This window comes from Pipistrellus hanaki (genome assembly GCF_964339955.1).
Source record: "Pipistrellus hanaki genome assembly, chromosome: 2".
In the NCBI taxonomy this organism is placed as follows: domain Eukaryota; kingdom Metazoa; phylum Chordata; class Mammalia; order Chiroptera; family Vespertilionidae; genus Pipistrellus; species Pipistrellus hanaki.
This window is the reverse complement of record NC_140504.1, coordinates 52,400,196-52,419,756: the sequence shown is the minus strand read 5'-3', so window position 1 is coordinate 52,419,756 and position 19,561 is coordinate 52,400,196. Positions and strand designations below refer to the sequence as shown.

Genomic DNA, 19,561 nt, shown 5'->3' with positions numbered 1-19,561 from the left:
AGAAATTCGTGCACTCAGGGCGAGGGGGCAGGGGGAGAAAGGTCCCTCAGCCTAGCCTGTGCCCTCTCGCAGTCCGGGAGCCCTTGGGGGATATCTGACTGACAGCTTAGGTACCCTTGGGGAGTGGGCCTAAGCTGCCAGTCAGACATCCTTAGCACTGCTGCTGAGGCGGGAGAGGCTCCTGCCACTGCCTATGTACTCGCCAGCTGTGATTCTGGCTTCTGGCTGAGCAGTGCTCCCACTGTGGGAGCACACTGACCACCAGGGGAAGCTCCTGAATTGAGCTTCTGCCCTCTGGTGGTCAGTGCGCACCATAGTGACTGGTCATTCCATCAGTTCTCTGACATCCCCTGAGGGGTTCTAGATTGCGAGAGGGCGCAGTTCAGGCCAAGAGCCCCCACTGGTGCACGATCAGGGCAAGGAATGGATATGGGAGGTTGGCCAGCCAGGGAAGGACCACGGGAGGGCTCCAGGGTGTGTCTGGCCCATCTCGCTCAGTCCCAATCAGCTGGACCCCAGCAGCAAGCTAATCTACCAGTCAGAGCATCTGCCACCTGGCAGTCAGTGCATGTCATAGAGACTAGTTGACCAGTCCACTGTCTGACCCCTGGTGGTCAGTGCACATCATACCGAGCAGCTGAGTGGCCTGAGCATATCATTAGCACATTATGCTTTGATTGAACTGCCAACTGGACGACCGGACACTTAGCATATTAGGCTTTTATTATATCGAATAGTCCTGGTTGGGTAGCTCAGTTGGTAGAGTATTGTCCCAGTATGCCAAGGTTGTGGGATTAATCCCCGGTCAGGGCAAATACAAGAATCAATCAATGAATGCATGGATAAGTGGAATAACAAATCCATGTTTCTCTTTCTCTCTACCTCTTTTTTCCTCTCCTTCCTCTTTCTCTTTAAAGTCAATAAAATATTTTAAAAGAGATAATAATGAAAATATGGAACTAATTTTAAGTGAAGTGGAATAAGATGCCAAGATAAATACCAAAGTCGAGAAAATGAAGAAATACAATATTATTGTAAATCAGCTAGGTCTTAATCATTTATAAGTGTGGTATATAATCCCATAGGTTGTATCATGGGATGGGATAAAAAGCAACTATCACAGAAAACATCCTTCTGCTGTGAAATCCTGCTGAGACATTCAATCTGTTTAGTTTGTAAAAAGACCTTGGAATCCATTTTCCTTGATTGATGTAGTAAGGAATAGAAGATGGATTAGAAAACAACAACCAATAACGCAAGAGGCAAGAAAAGTAGTTGTACAATAGGTTGGGGATAGCTTTAGAATAAAACATAAAAACTACAGTGATCACCCAAAAGGCAGTAATGAGAAATATTACTAAAATAGTCCATATAGAGAAATCCAGTCTCCACTAACTTAATAACTAAAATCTAAACAGGAACCTCAAATCTCCTGTTACATATTTTCAGTGTTTCATTGCGTTTGCAATAACAACACTATTGCACTGAAATCCTTTTCAACTAAATAAGCAAGCTGGAAATGCTATAATACCTACAACACAGAATGTGCTGAGTGAGCAAGTTACTCAATTTTTTGCAGATCACACCTTTATTTCATTTAGGTTCCTTTTTCATATCAGCTGTGATAGGCAGAATTCTAAAGATAATTCCCCAAGATTCCTGTTCCTTGATTATGCAATTAAACACTAATCTAGGTATTTGGCAAATGAAATTGAAGTCCCAAATTAACTGATTTTAAGGTATGGAGATTATATGGGTAGGCCTGAGCCCATTATGTGATCCCTTTTCAAGCAGCGATTTCGCCAGCTGATGGCAGAAGGTGAATTCAGAGATATTCAAAGAACAAGTAGGATTCTATGAGCCATTGTTGGCTTCAAAGATGGAGGGGGCCATATGCAAAAACTAGAGCCAGGATGACCTCCTCTAGCTGACAGCCAGCAAGGAAATGAGGACTTCACACTACAACCTCAAGGAACAGGATTCTGCCAACAAGCTAAATGAGCTGAGACACAGATTCTTCCCAAAGCCCCCTCAGTCAGCCTGGCTGACACCTTGATTTCTGTCTTGCAAGATCCTGAGCAGAGAACCTAACCTCTACTGAACCATGGGCTAATAATAAACGAGTGTTGTTTAACTTGCTAAGTTTGTAATATTTTGTTATGCAGCAATAGGAAATGAAGACAACCATCTTCTAACTTAATAAGCTTTTTAACTTCTCGTGAAGATGTTTTAGTATTAATATGTAATACAAGATTATCAATTTATATCTTTAGAGGGGTTAGCCTGGGGAAAATATACAAAGTTGAGGAGGGGGGCGGGGATGCAGAAGGAATCTTCACTGAGCTGGACTGTCTTAGGCATTGTGGGATATCTAGCAGCATCCCTATCTATTGTAGTGATCAAAATACCTTCACAATTTTCCAAAGTGCACTCTGGAGGGTGGGACTGCTCTTGTTGAGATCCACTGAGAATCACTGAACTAAACTAAGCATATTTCAGTGGAAAAAAACTTAGAAGACTTGCCAAAGTCAAAATCTCTCTTGAAATTGTGTAAACAGTTCTCTCCTCTTTTTGTCTTAAATCTTTATTGTTAAAATATTACATATGTCCCCTTTCCCCCCATTGACCTTTCCTAACCCCCTCCCCAGTTATCGCCTTTGGAACCCTTACATTTCACCTACTAGCAATAAGCTACTAGCAATAAGCTAATTTTAAATTTTAACCTCAACAATACTCAATGCCATTTACCACAATAGGTTATTAAAAAATATCTTTTCTAAAAATTTTTCATTGTTAGATTGGTCTTACTTTGCTCACTTACTATCATTCTTTACACTTCATTCTATGCTGATAAGCGCTGAAATATCTCATGAAATTCCATGTGGACACCTTCCAATATGTACCATGGTCTAAAGCTGTACTGCCCAGCTGTTCTGTTCAGATTCCACCAATACACATGTGCCTGTTTAAATTTAAATTAAAAATAAATAAAATCAAAGTTTCTCTATCCCACCAGCCACGTTTCAAAGGCTCAATAGCCACATATGACTAGTGGCTACTGTTAACAGACAGCACAAATTTGGAATGTTACCACTGTAGAAAGTTCCATTGGACACTGTTCAAGACTTGGTTAATTTTAATTTTTTATTATATAACTAGAGGCCCGGTGCTCGAAATTCATGCATGGAGGAGGGGGGTGGGTGTCTCTCAGCCCAGCCTGCACCCCTCTCAAATCCGGTACCCACTGGGATCGGGTCTAAATGGGCAGTCAGACATCCCTCTCACAATCCAGGACTGCTGGCTCCCAACTGCTCACCTACCTGCCTTCCTTATTGCCCCTAACCGCTTCTGCCTGCCAGCTTGATCACCCCTAACCACTCCCATGCCAGCCTGATTGTTGTCTAACTGCTCCCCTGCCAGCCTATTTGCCCACAACTTCCCTCCTCTGCCAGCCTGGCCACCCCTAACTGCCCTCCCCTGCAGGGTTGATTGCCTCCAATTGCCCTCCCTTGCAGGTCTGATGCCTCCCAAGTGCCCTCCCCTGCTGGCCATCTTGGGTCCACACAGGGGCAGGATCTTTGATCACATGGAGGCAGCCATATTGTGTGCTGGCGTGATGGTCAATCTGCATATTACTCTTTTATTAGATAGGATAGAGGCCTGGTGCATGGGCACAGACCAGCTGGTTTGTCCTGAAGGGTGTCCCGGATCAGGGTGGGGGCTCTCTTGGGGCGTGGGGTATCTGGGCAAGGGGCCTGTGGTGGTTTGCAGGCCAGCCATGCCCCTGGAGACCCAAGCGGAGGCCTTGGTATCTGGAATTTATTTACCTTCTACAACTGAAACTTTGTAGCCTGGAGTAGAGCAAGCCTCCTGCTTGCTCTGTGGCGGTGGCAGGCAGCCATTTCTTTTGGGGTTTATGAATCTAATATAATTGAAACTTTGTAGCCTTAAGTGGAGGCTTGAGCCAGCCAGGATATGTGGAAAGCTTTTCTTCTTCCATTGCAGGGGACAACCCTAACCTCCCGCTCTTCCCAGCTCCGCTCCGTGGCTGCTGCCATTTGTTTGGATTTGTTTACTTTCTATAATTAAAACTTTGTAGCCTTGAGTGGAGGCTTAGGCCAGCAAAGGCAGGCGGAAAGCTTGCTTTCCTCCATTGCCTGACAGACCCAAGCCTCCCTCCTGCTCTCTGTGGCTGTAGCCATCTTGGTTTATTTGCATACTCAATCTGTTTGGCTGGTGGGCATGGCTTGTGGGTGTAGCGGAATGACAGTTAATTTGCATATTACTCTTTTATTAGGTAGGGCTAGAGGCTCATTGCAGGAAAATTCCTGCAGTAGGGCTTCCTGCGTCCGTCTGCTTCCGTCCCTTCTCCGCCGCCCCACTTGCTTCTTCTCCACAGCTTTGCTCCCTTCTGCAGTGCTTGGTTTCCTTCTACACTGTCTTCAGTATTTGCTCTGTGCCTGGATATGCAAATTTACCACCATGTTGGTTGGATTAATTTGCATATTTGTTCCTGATTGATTGATGGGCGTGGCTTGTGGGCACAATGGAGGCACAGTCAATTTGCATGTTTCTCTTTTATTAGATAGGACAGTTAAATATCCTTAATAAGGTTCTTTACTTTTTGTGGGAGTTTTAAAAATGTCTCCATCTGTAGGAAATTGCATGGTCTGTTACTAGAAAACTAGTAATGCTTTCTCCTGGCTTCTTGTGGATTTTTTAATTCTTTAAAGTCCAAGGATAGGGTAAAAAAAAATCTTACATTTTAAGATCTCTTTTTTTTGCTGGAAAAAAAATAAGATCTTAAAACAAAGACCTTATCTTTGTTTTAAGTTTAAAAATGTAACAAATAGGTGCCTAGAAAGGGATGGGATTTCTTTTCTTCAAAAACAGCGCCTATGTGGAACTCTTATGTGCTCTCAATAACCATAGTGTCTTTCAGTTCAGAAAAGTTTTCTATACTTTCCCCCGATTATTTATGAATTATACATTCCAATCTAGTCTACTTCTGTAGCCTTACTAATTGACAATCTGCATGCCCTCAATCTGTTTTCTAGATAAACTGGTTATATTGCCTTATTAGTCTATTGATTTCACTACTTTTCTATATATTTTATTTTTCTCTGGTTCAAATTCCACCAATACACAATATCTCTAATGTGCTTGGCACTACTATTTTGTAATGTTCTCTTTACATTTCTGGTAACTCCTGCTTTTCTTGAATATTCAGTCTCACCTATCTCTCTGCACTGAGGCCTCCCTTCCTGCCCTGCCACCATCAATATTTTTAGTTCTCTTTAAATTTCAGCACATCCCTTTCTATAGCCACTAACTTCTTACCTCTTTTAACACAATAACAATTTGCTTCTATGAACTTCAGTTGTCAAGAGTGAGGCCTGTGTGGGTGGGCTCCTGTTTCCCACAGGCTCCCCTTTCCCTCCTAGTGTTGTGACATTTATTAATTATACCCAAGTTCTATTTTCCCTCTGGTTTTCATGTTGTTTTTGAAGCTGGTTAATCTAGGTTTGTTGTCATTCCTGCCTGTGTTAGCTATTTCCATTATGACTTACTCTGCTGCCTTTTCAGAAATCTCTCTTTGAGGTCTGTTATCTCAAACCAAGTGTTAAGAATAAAAGGGTAGTTCTGAGAAAGACAAATATCACATGATCTCACTTATTTGCAGAATCAAATGAAAAAAACGATTGACCAACAAAATAAGGCCTGAAACATGGAGGCATGAACAGACTGACATACCTCAGTGTGGGGGTTGGGAAGAAGAGAAGAGATAAACCAAAGAACTTAAATACTCATATGCATAGCCCATGGACACACACAGGGGCAACAGAGGGTGAAGACCTGGGGGTGGGTAAGGGCTGTCAATCAGAGGCACATCCAATCATAAGTATTTGAAAGTGTCTGCTACAATTACGGTCTTATGCTAACTAAACATATTCAGAAGTCTGAATTCTCTCAAAAATAAATTTAAACTGATATAATGTAGCATCAATTTACTAATTTCTAAATTTTCACTCTACTCTAACAAAGCTGAAAACATAAGAATCTGTCCTTACCCCTGAATATCATGAATCTAAAATAAGAATGAAGTAAAAAGAAAACTTATCATTATATGTCATTATAGATGAACTAGGGCCCAGTACATGAAATCTATGTCCCTTAGCCCAGCCTGCACCTTCTCCAATCTGGGACTCCTCAAGGGATGTCCTACTGCCTTGTGGGCACAATGGAGGACTGCTGGCTCCCAACTGCTCACCTGCTTGCCTTCCTGATTAACCCTAGCTGCTTCTATTTGCCAGCTGAATCACCCCCTAACCACTCCCCTGACAGCCTGATTGATGACTAATTGCTCCCCTGCCAGCCTGTTTGTCCCTAACTGCCCTCCCCTGCAGGCCTGGTTGCCTCCAACTTCCCTCCTCTGCCAGCCTAGTCACCCCTAACTGCCCTCCTCTGCAGGCTTGATTGCTCCCAAATGCCCACATGCAGGCCTGGTTCCTCCCAACTGCCCTTCCCTGCTGGCCTGATAACCCACAACTGCTCTCCCTTGCAGGCCTGGTCCCTCCCAACTGCCCTCCCCTACTGGCCATCTTCTGACAGCCATCTTGTGTTCACATAGGGGCAGCCATTTTGTGTGTTGGAGTGATGGTCAATCTGCATATTACTCTTTTATTAGATAGGATACAGGCCTGGTGCACAGGTTGGGGCCAGCTGGTTTTCCCTGAAGGGTGTCCCGGATCAGGGTGGGGGTTCCCTTGGGGCATGGGTGGCCTGGGCAAGGGGCTTGTGGTGGTTAGCAGGCCAGCCACGCCCTGCCGGCGACCCAAGTGGAGGCCCGGGTATCTGGGATTTATTCAACTTCTACAATTGAAACTTTGGAGCCTTGAGTGGAGGCCAGGACCAGCCAGAGTGGGTGGGAAGCTTGGCTTCCTCTATTGATGGGGAAACCCAAGCCTCCTGCTCACTCTGTGGCTGCAGCCATCTTGGTTGGGTTAATTTGCATACTCACTCCTGATTGGCTAGTGGGCATGGCTTGTGGGTGGAACAGAGGTATGGGCAATTTGCAAGTTTCTCTTTTACTAGTGTAGACTAGAGGCCCGATGCACCAAGATTCATGCAATAATGGGCCTTCCTTCCCGACTGCCAGTACCGCCTTCACTGTAGCCGGAGCTGCCTTTTCACTCTGATCCGGAGCCACCTTTCTGCCTTCCCACATTGTCTAGAGCAGGGGTCTTCAAACTACGGCCCGCGGGCCACATGCGACCCGCAGAGGAGTCTGATCCGGCCCGCCAGGTTTTTTGGGCAGTGAGCACAGCCGAGGTGTTACAGTAGGAATTAGTAGTTCATATAGTCCGGCCCTCCAGCTCTCTGAGGGACCGTGATCTGGCCCCCACTTTAAAAAGTTTGAGGACCCCTGGTCTAGAGGCCTGGAGCGGCTGGGGTGATGTGGAACGCCTGGTCTTCACCATGGCAATAATGCAAGCATCCCGCTCCACCCCCGGCCGCTCGGCACCTGTGTATGCAAATTAACCCACCATCTTTGTGGGTTACTTTGCATACTCACTCCTGACTGGCCTGCGGGCATCACGAAGGTACAATTTGCACCTTACTCTTTTATTAGTGTACATTAGTGTAGATGGCAATTTTAAAATACTGAGATAGAATTCACAGACCATAAAAATCACCCACTTAAAGTATACAGTTTGGTGTCTTTTAGTACATTCACCAGTTATACGATTGTCACCACTATCCAATTCAAGAATATTTTCATCACCTTAAAAAGAAATCCTGTACCCATTAGCAATCACTCCCTACAACTCCTAGCAACCAACAAGTTACTTTCTGAAGATTTGAAGTTCCTGGAGAACAAGTAATATCTATTTGCTTTTCAAGAAAACACACACAGAGCCTTCTAAATATTCAGCATAGTGACATAATGAGTAAGATTTCAAGATCCTAGAGAACAAGTAATACCGTGTTTCCCCGAAAATAAAATATCCTCTGAAAATAAGACCTATTTACAGGTTTCCTTCTGAGTGAAATATAAGGCATCCTCTTGAAAATAAGGCCCCCCCTAGGCTCTGTCTCAGAATGAAAATTAATTTACCGTAAACTGGTCGCTAGGGCCGCCCCGACTGGCGTCTAGCAACCAGTGACATTGCGCGGAGTCCTGATGTCACTGCTGTGTGGAGCTGGAGCGGAGGTCGAAGTGAGCAGTGAGCACGGGGCGGGAGAGAGGAGGAGACTTTCGCAGATGGGTGTAGAAGAACAGGAGGATTAGAGCGGACAGGACGCGGCGAAGGTGGTGAGTACTGGTCTGTCTCTGGTGACACTACCTGATGCTCACGGCCGCCCTCATGATGACTGAAGGTTCTCTGCTCCAGCCCAGATCCAGGCCCAGCAAGCCCAGTGACAGTCCCCAGGCAGGCCCCAGGGGGTAAATGTCTGATAAAGGGGTAGGGGGGCTGTCTGGTGAAGGTGTTCAGTGGCACAGGGGTGGGGGGAGGGGGATCACTTAAAATGACACAGGAGGATCAGAGGGGGCAATCAAAATGATATAGGGGATCAAAAGGGGTTACTAAAATGGTAATCCCCCCTCTGATTCTTCTGTGCCATTTTGATTCCCACCTCTGATCCCCCGTGTCATTTTAAGTGATCCCCCTCCCCCCACCTTGATACCCCAATTCCTTTTTTTTACCCCTAGAAATAAGCACAAAAAGAAAAAGCTACTTCGTGGAGTGCAAGAAAGGAATCATAGAAGACTCTTGGGGCCAAAATCTTACTGCTTTCTGCAAAGAGAAGATGTTGAGTATCTGATTGGTCCGAAAATGGCGAGCAGAGTATGGTAACCTCATTGAACAAGTGGACAGGGGAAATGCTAAAAAACGCAAGTGTGGATCAGGTCGGCAACCCTTATTTTCCGAGCTGGAAGACCTGATCTGTGAATGGGTTGTTGACAGGAGAGCAAAGGCTTTGGTTGTGAATAGGGCTCAGGTTCAAGAATTCGCCCTTGCAATGGCACCACAGTTTGACATAGCCCCTGAAGACTTCAAAGCATCACAACACTGGCTGGATAATTTCCTTCAGTGAAGTGAACTGTCTTTAAGAAGATCTACCAGTACAACACTGTTTAGGTTGGAAGATACTCAAGTTATTAAGCGAGCACTTGCATTCAAGTCCTTTATTGATGATGCTGACTTCTCTAAATACAGTCTTTCCAACATGATTGCTATGGATGAAACTGCAGTGTTTATGGGCCAATCATCTCAAACAACAACTGAACAGCGGGGTGCCTCCTTAGTGTACATATCCTCCACTGCTTACGAAAGTGCACGTGTTTCCTGTATTTTGGCAATTCGTCTGGATGGCACTAAAATCCCACCTTTAATCATTTCTAAGGGCAAGAAGGAAAAGATTGAACGTGTTTTGGGCGTTTTTATTCTTGAAACTGAAAAAGCCTGGGCCACACAAGCAGTTATAAGGAAGTGGGTCGATTTAATGCTGCTGCTTGTTATGCGAGGGAGCCTAAGAGGTCTGCTAGTCTGGAATGCAGCCAGCACTCACCGCACTAAAGACATGAAGACATTTCTTCACAAAAGAAAAATAGTTCAGATAATGAATTCCGCAGGAATGACGGCCTATCTCCAGACTCTTGACATTGCAATAAACAAGCTATTCAAAGACAATTTGCGCATGGAAATTAATGACTACATTGAAAATAGAATGGAGAGAAATCAGCGTGGAAACTTTGTGAAACCTAAACTGCAAGAAGTTGTGACTTGGGTGAAGAATTTATGGGAGAAAATCACTGACAGTTGCATTGCAAATGCACTGCGAGCAGGCTACCTTGACAAGAAGTACTCATTTAAAGACAGTGCTATTGCTAAACATGAGAGATTTGGTCCACTGATTCTGAAAGAAATGGAGTCACAAGAAATTCACCAGGAAATTCAGGAATTGGATTGTTATGATGATGTTCCAGAAGATAACAGGATTGTCATTGAATAAATGAGTAAATTCTTAATACTGTAGGATTCACAGTTTGTCTGGTTTGTGTTGACAACTACCATACTACTTACTATACCATATACAGGTAATAAATTTCCTTTATTTTCATTTAACAATAAATGTGTACCGTATTCTTCTTCATGGAAAAATAAGACATCCCCTGAAAATAAGACCTAGCGCATCTTTGGGAGCAAAAATTAATATAAGACACTGTCTTATTTTCGGGGAAACAGGGTATCTATTTGCTTTTCAAGCAAACACGCACGGAACCTTCTAAATATTCAGCGTAGTGACATAATGAGTAGCTGACCTCCCTGCATTCATTTTCTCCGCCTCTAAACAAGCTATACTGTCAAGTTCTAGCAGTTCCCATAAGGATAACTCATCTTTAAATACTATGCACATGTAATTATTCTACAATGTAAGTTGGGGGGACAATATAACATTCCTGAAGCGACAACACAGGAAGTGTAGTTTTATTAAGCCTCCTTTGTTGCCCCAGGCTGAGGAGTCTCCTGCAATCACTGCTAATTCTCTGCATATTCCTGGGAATCTTCACTTCATTAAGCAGAGTTCTTTTCCCAAAAATCAAACACAGGATTTGCCACCTAGTTGCTTCTCAGTGGGAATAACAGAGATGAAACCAAAAATTCAAATTATTTCCTTAAATCCCTGTTTAAAATTCAATAGGGATAGCCATGGATTAATCCTTCAAAATCTAAAATTTGATTCCTGGGTGGATTTTGTATCACACTATTTAATGCCACCACCTTTCCTAAGATATACTTACATTTTTAAAATAATATCTCCAATATTATAAAGTCTTATAGAGATAGAATCCCCATTAAATTATTAGAGTATTCCAACTTTTTCTTTTTAATCCTCACCCAAGGATATGCATTTGTTGACTTTAAAGCAAGGAAGGTAGAGGGAGGGAGAGAGAGAAACTTCACATGTACCCTGACTAGGGATCAAACCTGCAATCCTGGGTATGTACCCCGACTGGGAATCAAACCCATGACTGGATTTTCAATGTACAGGACAATACTTCAACCAACTGAGCCACACTGACCAAGGCAAAGTATCCCAACTTCTTACTGTATTAAGAACTGAGTCAGTTTCTGATGGTTTTGATCCCAAATTTGCTTCTTTATAGCCTGACGATATTGTATTGACCTAAGCTCTGGAAGACAAAGCACTACTCAATTACTACTGCTCCCTTCCAAAAAAATTCAAGACTCTTAAGTTCAAAAAATGGCCCACACTAGGATATGCTGGTTTCCCCAGACTCAAACTATTTGGGCAGGAAGGAACTTTGGAAATCTACTTTAACCTATTATTTTACAAATAGAAAATGGGATGAACAAGAGGTAAATGACTTGCCCAAATTCACAAAGTAGGTAAAACCAGCATACTTAGAATATGGGCACTCTGACTCCAGCTGAAACTCATTTCATCATACCATCTACCAAAAATGTGTACGTATACAGTATTGAAATCTCAATGCCTCCTGAGAGGAAAGAACAAAAACTACAGTTTTCTGCTTACAAATAAGAGGGTGAGAGGTTGAGGTATCACATCTTATTTCACGGAAGTAAATGTTTTCTTAAATATCCTTCCAAATGTTATAACGGGCTTGCCCTGTAGGCTAAATAAAATGAAACCAAATACCAGATCTCTTCAATCAGGTTTTTCACCATAATGAACTTTTGGTAGCTACTAACTTTGTGTGCCCAAAGCTATCCCCATTTCCCCTTTCCTAACCTGCCTAATCACTGGCAGTAGCGACTGGTCTAAGAAAGGCCAACCAGAATCCTTTCCTAGAGCTGAGACACAGATGCTGTGAAAATAACCCCCCTCTCTGTTTCCTACCATTTGGAGAAGGCAGTGTGCAGTAGGAGAGTCTAAGATCAACATTTAACAAGAAATAGAGATACGCAGAGAGAGAGAGAGAGAGAGAGAAGGGAAGAATGTGGCAATATCAAATCCTTGGTTCTCACTGCTGAGCTGATTCCTTTGATTTTTTTGTAAGTTTAACCTGTATCTTTATCAACCACAGAAACTGATAAATTCCTTTTTTGCTTAAAATACTTTGAATTGTGTTTCTGTCACTTGCAGCTCCAAAATCCTATACTGACCCCACGTGACAGGATTGGAGATACATTACCTTTAATACAAGAAAAATAAGCTTTTGTTAAATTTTTTTTTACATTGGATGACTTTAAACAGGTTCTACTGTTTCTTACATCTACCACTCCCAACATTCTATACCCAACAATTTCCTGCTTCCATTATATGCCTGCCCCTGAAAGTATCTTGAGTTTGCTAACACTTCCCTAAGATGTCCCTAGAAGGTTAAAAAAACACACCAGTATAAGCTTGTTTTATGTGTCTTCCAACAGAAGTAGAATGTAAAATAGATTCCAGGTAATACAAGTTAAATGAGATTGTACTTTATCCAGACTTCCTAGATTTCACTCCTAGATTCTAGAGCATGGTCTAGAAATCACCATTTATAGTACACTATTAAGGCAAGTCTTCAAAATTTAAAGCAAATCCAACAGATATGGCTACTTTAATAGAAATAAACAGCAACAGCAACAACAAATCTCAGGACCTACCTCCAATAAGGCTCCAGTTTGGAAGAATTTCAAAGGCTTTTCAATGGCATAATAAAGGCTATGATAGCTACCTTTGGCCAGGTATGCTCTCACCAGACCAACTGCTATAACAAGCCATCTAAGAAAAAGAGAAAAAAGAGTAATCAGAAAAAAATAAATAAAGATAATCAGGATCTAAGACAATAGGAAGATGTGGTAACAACAGATATTGCTAGAGGTGACTTCAAGAATCAGTGTCCTGGATTTATCAACTATACTTCTCAAATGCCAATTGTGTGTTTTATCAACTATAACTCTTAAACGCCAACGGAAATGTTGCACCATACCAAGAGTGCTCAGCAAAAGCACAGTGGCACCTCACCCATCTGGAGCTCAGCTCTTTTGCAACCTTGCCTGTTGAGAACAAGGCCAAAATGAAGGGAATAAGCTAAACTAGTCCCTGAACAGTTAAAGTAAGTGCCAAAGAGTAAGACAAGAGGGGGAAAAAAGTGTTAAAGGAAAAATTTAAATGGATTGTGTAGTAATAATGGGTGGGCAGAAGATGTTTTAAGTCATTTTTATAAGTATCTAACTGGAACATACCCATATCTTAAAATCTATCCTTTTTAAATTGCAAATGAAATAAGAATATGTTAATTTTTTAAAGAATAAAAGCGTGTTTTTTTTTTAGTTTGAATTTCCCAAAATCAATTCATTGAAGAAATCCAAATCCATACCAAAAGCAAAACAGGAAAGCACTTAGATGTATGTAACTGTAAATGTTACATTTCTGTTCTGCTATCCTTTTCAAAAAAATAAATTTCTCAGGCCCAGAAATTTCTTTTCATTTAAGTTCCATAATAAAATGAAAAGACCTTTGTTAAGGTATGTGTCCTTGAAGGCAGTAATAGATTTACCTTTATATATAAAATCTCAGCCATATGTTGCAGTATTATATGTTATTTCTACAAAATGTCATACAAAGACATCAAATAGTCTGTAAAAGAAAAGAAATGAACTCCTTAATGGTGTCGTGCTGTACCTAATGAAAAAAGCTTACTGTACTCTCACAGTTCTAATTTCTCTTCCTAGATATCATTCCTTACACCCCACCCCCTTCTCTACATTCACTGCCCAGGAGTAATGACTTAATTTCTTCTTTCGCAATGTACCTGAAAATCCCTCTCCAGGTCCAATGTTCTTATCAATGCCCTAGGCTAAGGCAAGGATTTTACATATGAATATAAATACACACAGAGTTCTGAATAGTCTTAAAATCACTGTGACCATTATTTGACAAACAAAAAAAAACACAAAAAAACCCCACAAACTTGCATCTGTAATATTTCTTCATTGGCCTGTGCATTCTAGATCCAGATCTAACACAAACTAGTTCGGTGACCTCAAGCAAGTCAAGCAAGTCACAACTTCTCTGAGCCCCGGTTGCAACACTGGCCATTTCTATTATTTGCAATAAAGCCCATGATCTTCCCAAGATGTTAATATGACATTAGCATTTGTGTTTAAAAACGGGCGTGGGGAAGAGGGGAAATACATGTACATTTTTACTTATATCAGCATGTGAAAGATACACAGAGTAAGCTGCCCCCCCCACCCCCGGGGGAGGGGGTCTGGATGGAAGGGAAGGCTGAGAGGGAAGATTTTTCACTGTATGCCCTGTATATAGGGTATCCAAAAATGTATACGCACACTTTAAATAATTATAAAAGTAGTGTTTATTAAAACTCATTTCATTCTCAAACTTGAGCTATCAGCTGTTGGTGTACATGCTTTATTTGGGACACTGTATAATTTAAATTTTGCACCCGCCATTGCAAAGATAAATAAAAATGGATGTCCACTATACAGTTCTTTCAAGTTTCCTGTATGTTTGAAAATTCCAACATAAAAAGAAAACATTAAGGAAAATGTTTTACAGGTGAATCAAATGTAAAAATAGGTAACCAACAGTCTGATCCTGTGATCCATCTCACCCAAAATCTTGAGATCAAAGACTCGGAGGAACCTGGGAGAGCCCAACTCTTTTCGTTTTGCAGGTGGGAAAACACACACACACACACACACACACACACACAACAAAACAAAAAAACAAACAAACAAAAACAAAAAAACGGAGGCCAAGAGAAAGAAAGTAATTTATCCAAGGTTGCACAACTAGTTAAGTGTCAGAACTAGAACCAAACCATAGCCGTGACGGGAATGGACCTTCAGGAGGGAGAAAGGAGAGGAAGTACACCGTTGGGTGGGTCTATTTCCCTCCTCCCCAGCAGCAGCTCTGCCTTCCACCCTCAGCGCCTTCCCCACCCCGAGCCAGCCCACCGAAGTCCAAACTCGTCTAAAGCACCGCTCTGCTCCCGTCCCTGGTCCAAAAAACTTGGAAAGCTCTCCCCTTCTTATCACCCAGGGCTCAGCCAGGGTTTTGAAAACAGCCGCCTAAGGATATACCGTCACTCTGCAGCCAGAGCTGTCTCCACGCCCTCAGGGGAAGCAGCTCGCCACCCGCGCCCGGCCGCCTGGGCTGGGCTCTCCGCGCCGCAGGGTCGCCCCGCGCACCGCCCCCCGCGCCTGGAGGTGACCGGCCCACGCGGCCTCCGAGGCCCTCGGACCTGCGCCTGGGCAGCCTGCCCCGCGCCTCGTGGGGGCCCCCGAACTCCAGCTCGGGGAGCACCCGCTGCCTGGGCACTCGCTGGGCCCCCGCCCAGGCGGGAGGGAGTCAGGGCAGCGCCGGGCCGTTCGGCGCTCGTCAGTCCGCGGCGCCCAGGTGCCGGGTCCCGGGCCGCCAGGCTGCGCTGTGCGCGGTGGGCCCGGCCCGGCCCGGCCGCTCCCCCGCGCCCGCCCGCCGCAGAGCCCCTCGCCGGCCGCCCCGAGCCCCAGCCTCACCCCGCCGTCATCACCACATTGTAGATGACCAGGTACGCCGTGGCCAGAGGCCCCGGGCCCCTTCTCTTCCGCGCGCCGCTGGCCTCGCCGGCCCCGGCCCCGGCCCGGGCCCCGCCGCCGCCGCCCCCGTTCCCCTTGGTCGCCGCCGCAGTCGCCGCCGCTGCCGCCATGTCAAGTGCCCAGAGCTCGCTCTCAGCGAGAGCAGCGCGCCCGCCCGGCCTCAGCCCCTCGAGGAGGCGGTGGGAGGGGCGGTGGGCGGGGCGGAGGCCGCGGGGCGGGGCCAGGGACCGTGCCCATGGGGCCGCCATCTTGAAAAAGGGCAAAGACGCCCCGGCACTCCCTGCCCACTGGTTCTCCTCCGTCGCTGCCGCCATCTTGGATCAGGGCAAGCGCAGCCTCTTTCCCGCGCCCGCTGCTAACCTACGGCGCCATCTTGGGTTCGGGCCCCATTGCCTGAGGCCGCCCTGGTCAGTGCTCGCTGCTTCTGCCATCGGGATGCTTTGTCTTCTCTGCCTAGTCTCTCCTTTGTAGCTTCCGCCTACTACATGTTGGGTAAAGAAAAGGATGCTTTCGATCCGTCTTCTTATCCTGACTTCTCCCAACGACCCCATCTTCACTTCTACGTGGTGATGGAGGAGCCTGCCATTTAGGGTCAGGAGGCTGGCCGGAAACAGCACTCTGCCAGGTGCTCTCTGCCCCTGAAGTGGTAGCCATGTTGAAGACTGTGTCCTGAGGTGTCTTCCCTACCTTTGGGTTAAAGTTACAGCAGAGGGTGCTAGCCGGAAGTGTGCTCCTGTTTCCGGTTGTCACCATGTGGCCTGGGATCGGTGAGGGCCTGAGCGCTCAGAGCCTCCTCCAGCCCCAAGGCGAGTGGGCTCCCTGTGGCCCAGCTGCGAGGCCCGGAGGGCGAGGTGTGGCGTGGAGCCTGAATTTTCACACCCACAGCAGCCCCAAATGGAGGGATGTTGGCCCGCATAGAAAACCTGCCTGACAGCCGAAACCGGTTTGGCTCAGTGGATAGAGCGTTGGTCTTCGGACTGAAGTGTCCTCGATTCGATTCTGGTCAAGGGCATGTACATTGGTTGCGGGCATAATCCCCGTTAGGGGGTTTGCAGGAGGCAGCTGATCGATGTTTCTCTCTCATCACTGTTTCTGGCTCTCTGTCCCTCTCTCTTCCTCTCTGTAAAAAAAAAAAAAAAAAAAAAAAAAAAAAAATCAATAAAATATATTAAAAAGAAAGAAGAGAAAGAAAGAAAAGAAAAGGCTGGTGCAAATGGCATCAACCAGTTGACCCCAATTTCCACCCACCGCTTTGTCTCAGGGTTTTAAACATTTGTCACAGTCCCCTGCCATCCATTGTCACACACCCAACCACCTCTTTAAACGGATGGATGCATATGTGGTGATATAAAATATTTATTTCAGCAAGTACTTACGGAGTGTCTGCAAGGTTGCACTGGGGTTTGTGGCACTAAATGAAAGAGGCAAGTCCTGGGTCTCGCTGTGATGATGCAGAGGGACCTCAATGAATGTTTTAGGTGTGAAAAGTGATACCAGGAAGTGACTGCCGTAATCCACACCATGGTGGTAGTGATTGAGACAATGAAAACAGAACTGAATTCTGGACATATTTTAGAAGTAAGAGATGATAAGATCTGTGAATACATTAGTTGTGAAGTGTGACAAAGAGACATTGAGAACAACTTGGAAGAACTGAGTTGTAGAAAAAACGGTTTTAAAGAAAGAAATCTGGATTTTTTTATTAAGAAAATTTGCTTTTATTTATTTTTTTAAATTTCTTTATTGATTATGGTATCACATAATTGTCCTTATCCCCCCCCCCATTCCCATCCCAAACCCCTCCCCACATATGCCCCCACCCCTCTGTTGTCCGCATGCATACAAAGTCCTTTGGTTGATCTCTCCCCTTTTCCCCCATCCTTCCCTACCTTCCCTCTGAGGTTTGACAGTTTGATCGATGCTTCCCTGTCTCTGGGTCTGTTTTTGTTCATCAGTTTATGTTGTTCATTGTTTCCCCTAGATGTGTGAGATCATGTGATACAAGAAATACACTTACAAGAACCAAAAATGAGACAAGCCATAATGGTTATGCTTAGAGGCAAGTGAATCAGTCTGTTCTGAATTTCTTCCTGGGCCAACAGTTCTTTTGAGTCCTGATTTCAATGTCAAATAGTTCCTTATGTGTACATGTCAGTAATGATATTTCAGTTCTGGATGGTGGACAAGAAATCGGGATTTTTGATTTACATATTAAGTTTGAAATCTTTATTAGACATCAAAGGGGAGAAGTTGCATGGACAATTAGATTTAGACACTGAGGTTCAAGGGAGAAGAGATGGAGATTTGAGACTCACCAGGGGACGGTGGTATTTAGAGCCACAAGACATCTAGAGAATGAGACACTAAACAGTTGTGGGGGTCTCATCCACTAAGGCCCTACAGGTTGAGACCCTGTTGCCTTATTTTCCTGACTTTTTTATTTTTTATTTTTTTAATGTTAATCCTCACCCAAGGATATTTTCCAACGATTTTTTTTTTTAAGAGAAAGTGAAAGGGAGGGGGAGAAACAGAGAGAGAGAAACATCTTTGTGAAAGAGATACATTGATTCTGTCAATTGGTTGCCTCCTTCACTAAATTAAAACCACAGCCCAGTCTATAGGCCAGCACTCAGTCCACTGAGCCAAACAGGCTAGGGCCTTCCTAACTTCTTTAAAGAGCAAGTGGGGAAAAAACACACCAAGATGGCAGCATAAGGTAAACACCTGTATGTGCTGCCTCTCACAACCACACCAAAACTACAACTAAAAGACAAAACAACTATCACCCAGAACCAGAGGAAAGCTGGCTGAGTAGAAGTTCTCTACAACTAGAAGGAAAGAAAAAAAGCACATTGAGACCAGATAGGAGGTTCAGAGGTGCAGAAAAGCAGAGGAACGGAGGCATGTGAGTTGGGGTGGTGACTGGGTGCACTGTTTTTTCCAATTGGAAGGGAGGTACAAGCTCCTGACTGCTCTGAACTCCAGTTTCCAGTGAGACTCTGGGGACCCAGAGTCCTACGGGGAGAAACTGGACTGTCTGGCATTGGGTCGAAAAGTGAGGGTGGCTTTCTCCCAGAGGTATTCGTAGGAATTAATGTTTACTGCGCTGGTACACCTGACGTGGAAACATTGAGACACAGAGACAGCTGACTGGCAGCCATCGCTGTTTGCCATGCCCTGGTGATTCTCTGAGACCCCACCCCACCCAATTTACAAACCTGCCCAAACTGTGTGCAGCAGCTTTTGCATATGAACAGCCTGCCCTTTTGCAGCTTAACCTAACAAACTGCAGCTGGGTCAGACAGCTTCAAAACTTCCAAACCCCAAGCAAAGAGGAGAAATCTGCAGATCTCCCTATAGCTCCTGCTGAGTGGCCACAGGCAGTAGCTGACTTGCGCCCCACTGGAGATCCAGTAGCCAGTGTACCTAGTGGTCAGTGTGAGACAACACCAGATTTCAACTCCTCACATACAAAAGTGACACACTCAAGAGGCAGACTCAGTAAGCACCAAAGCCCCACTGAAGCAAGTCCTGCTCCATAAGAGCATCTCCAGCACAGCAGTTCTTTCATTATAGACACAGCTGATCCTCACAGCCAATGACCTAGAGGTCAGTTCCTCCCAGTGTACCAACAGCAATTGAGGCTTAAATACAATAAGACTGTGCACCCAGCCTACAAAGGAGTGCACCAAGAGTGTCCACCTCAGGTGATTGGGGAGGCTGAGCCACTGGGCCCTATAGGTCACCTACCACACAAAGCCACACCATCAACACAAGAAAGGAGCCAAAATGCAGAGATAAAGAAACATGTCATGAATGGAAGAAATGGAGGAAAGCAAATTATTGGATTTAGAGTTCAAAACTATAATTATAAGGTTACTCAAGAATCTTCTAGAAACTTAGTGAGACCTCCAAGGTACTTAGTGAGACCTTCAAGGATCTTAATGAGAATGCCAAAAAATGGAAAAGGACCAGTCAGA

General features: G+C 44.5%; 1 protein-coding gene across 3 annotated transcripts in view; it reads right to left on the bottom strand.

Annotated features, from left to right (window-relative positions):
• The window catches only part of HACD2 (3-hydroxyacyl-CoA dehydratase 2), an 86,436-nt gene extending 70,674 nt beyond the window's left edge, over positions 1-15,762 (bottom strand). Inside the window, exons 1-2 of one of the 3 annotated variants that reach the window (XM_084871748.1) lie at positions 15,522-15,762; positions 12,642-12,759 (exon numbers count right to left, since the gene is read on the bottom strand). In XM_084871748.1, coding sequence (XP_084727874.1) covers positions 12,642-12,759; positions 15,522-15,691 — 288 coding nt within the window. In that variant the 5' untranslated portion in view covers positions 15,692-15,762. Of the gene's footprint in view, positions 1-12,622; positions 12,760-15,521 lie in introns of those variants that run through there. The other 2 variants (XM_084871750.1, XM_084871749.1) reach the window with 2 other exon arrangements.
• Between the last annotated feature and the right edge of the window lie 3,799 nt (positions 15,763-19,561).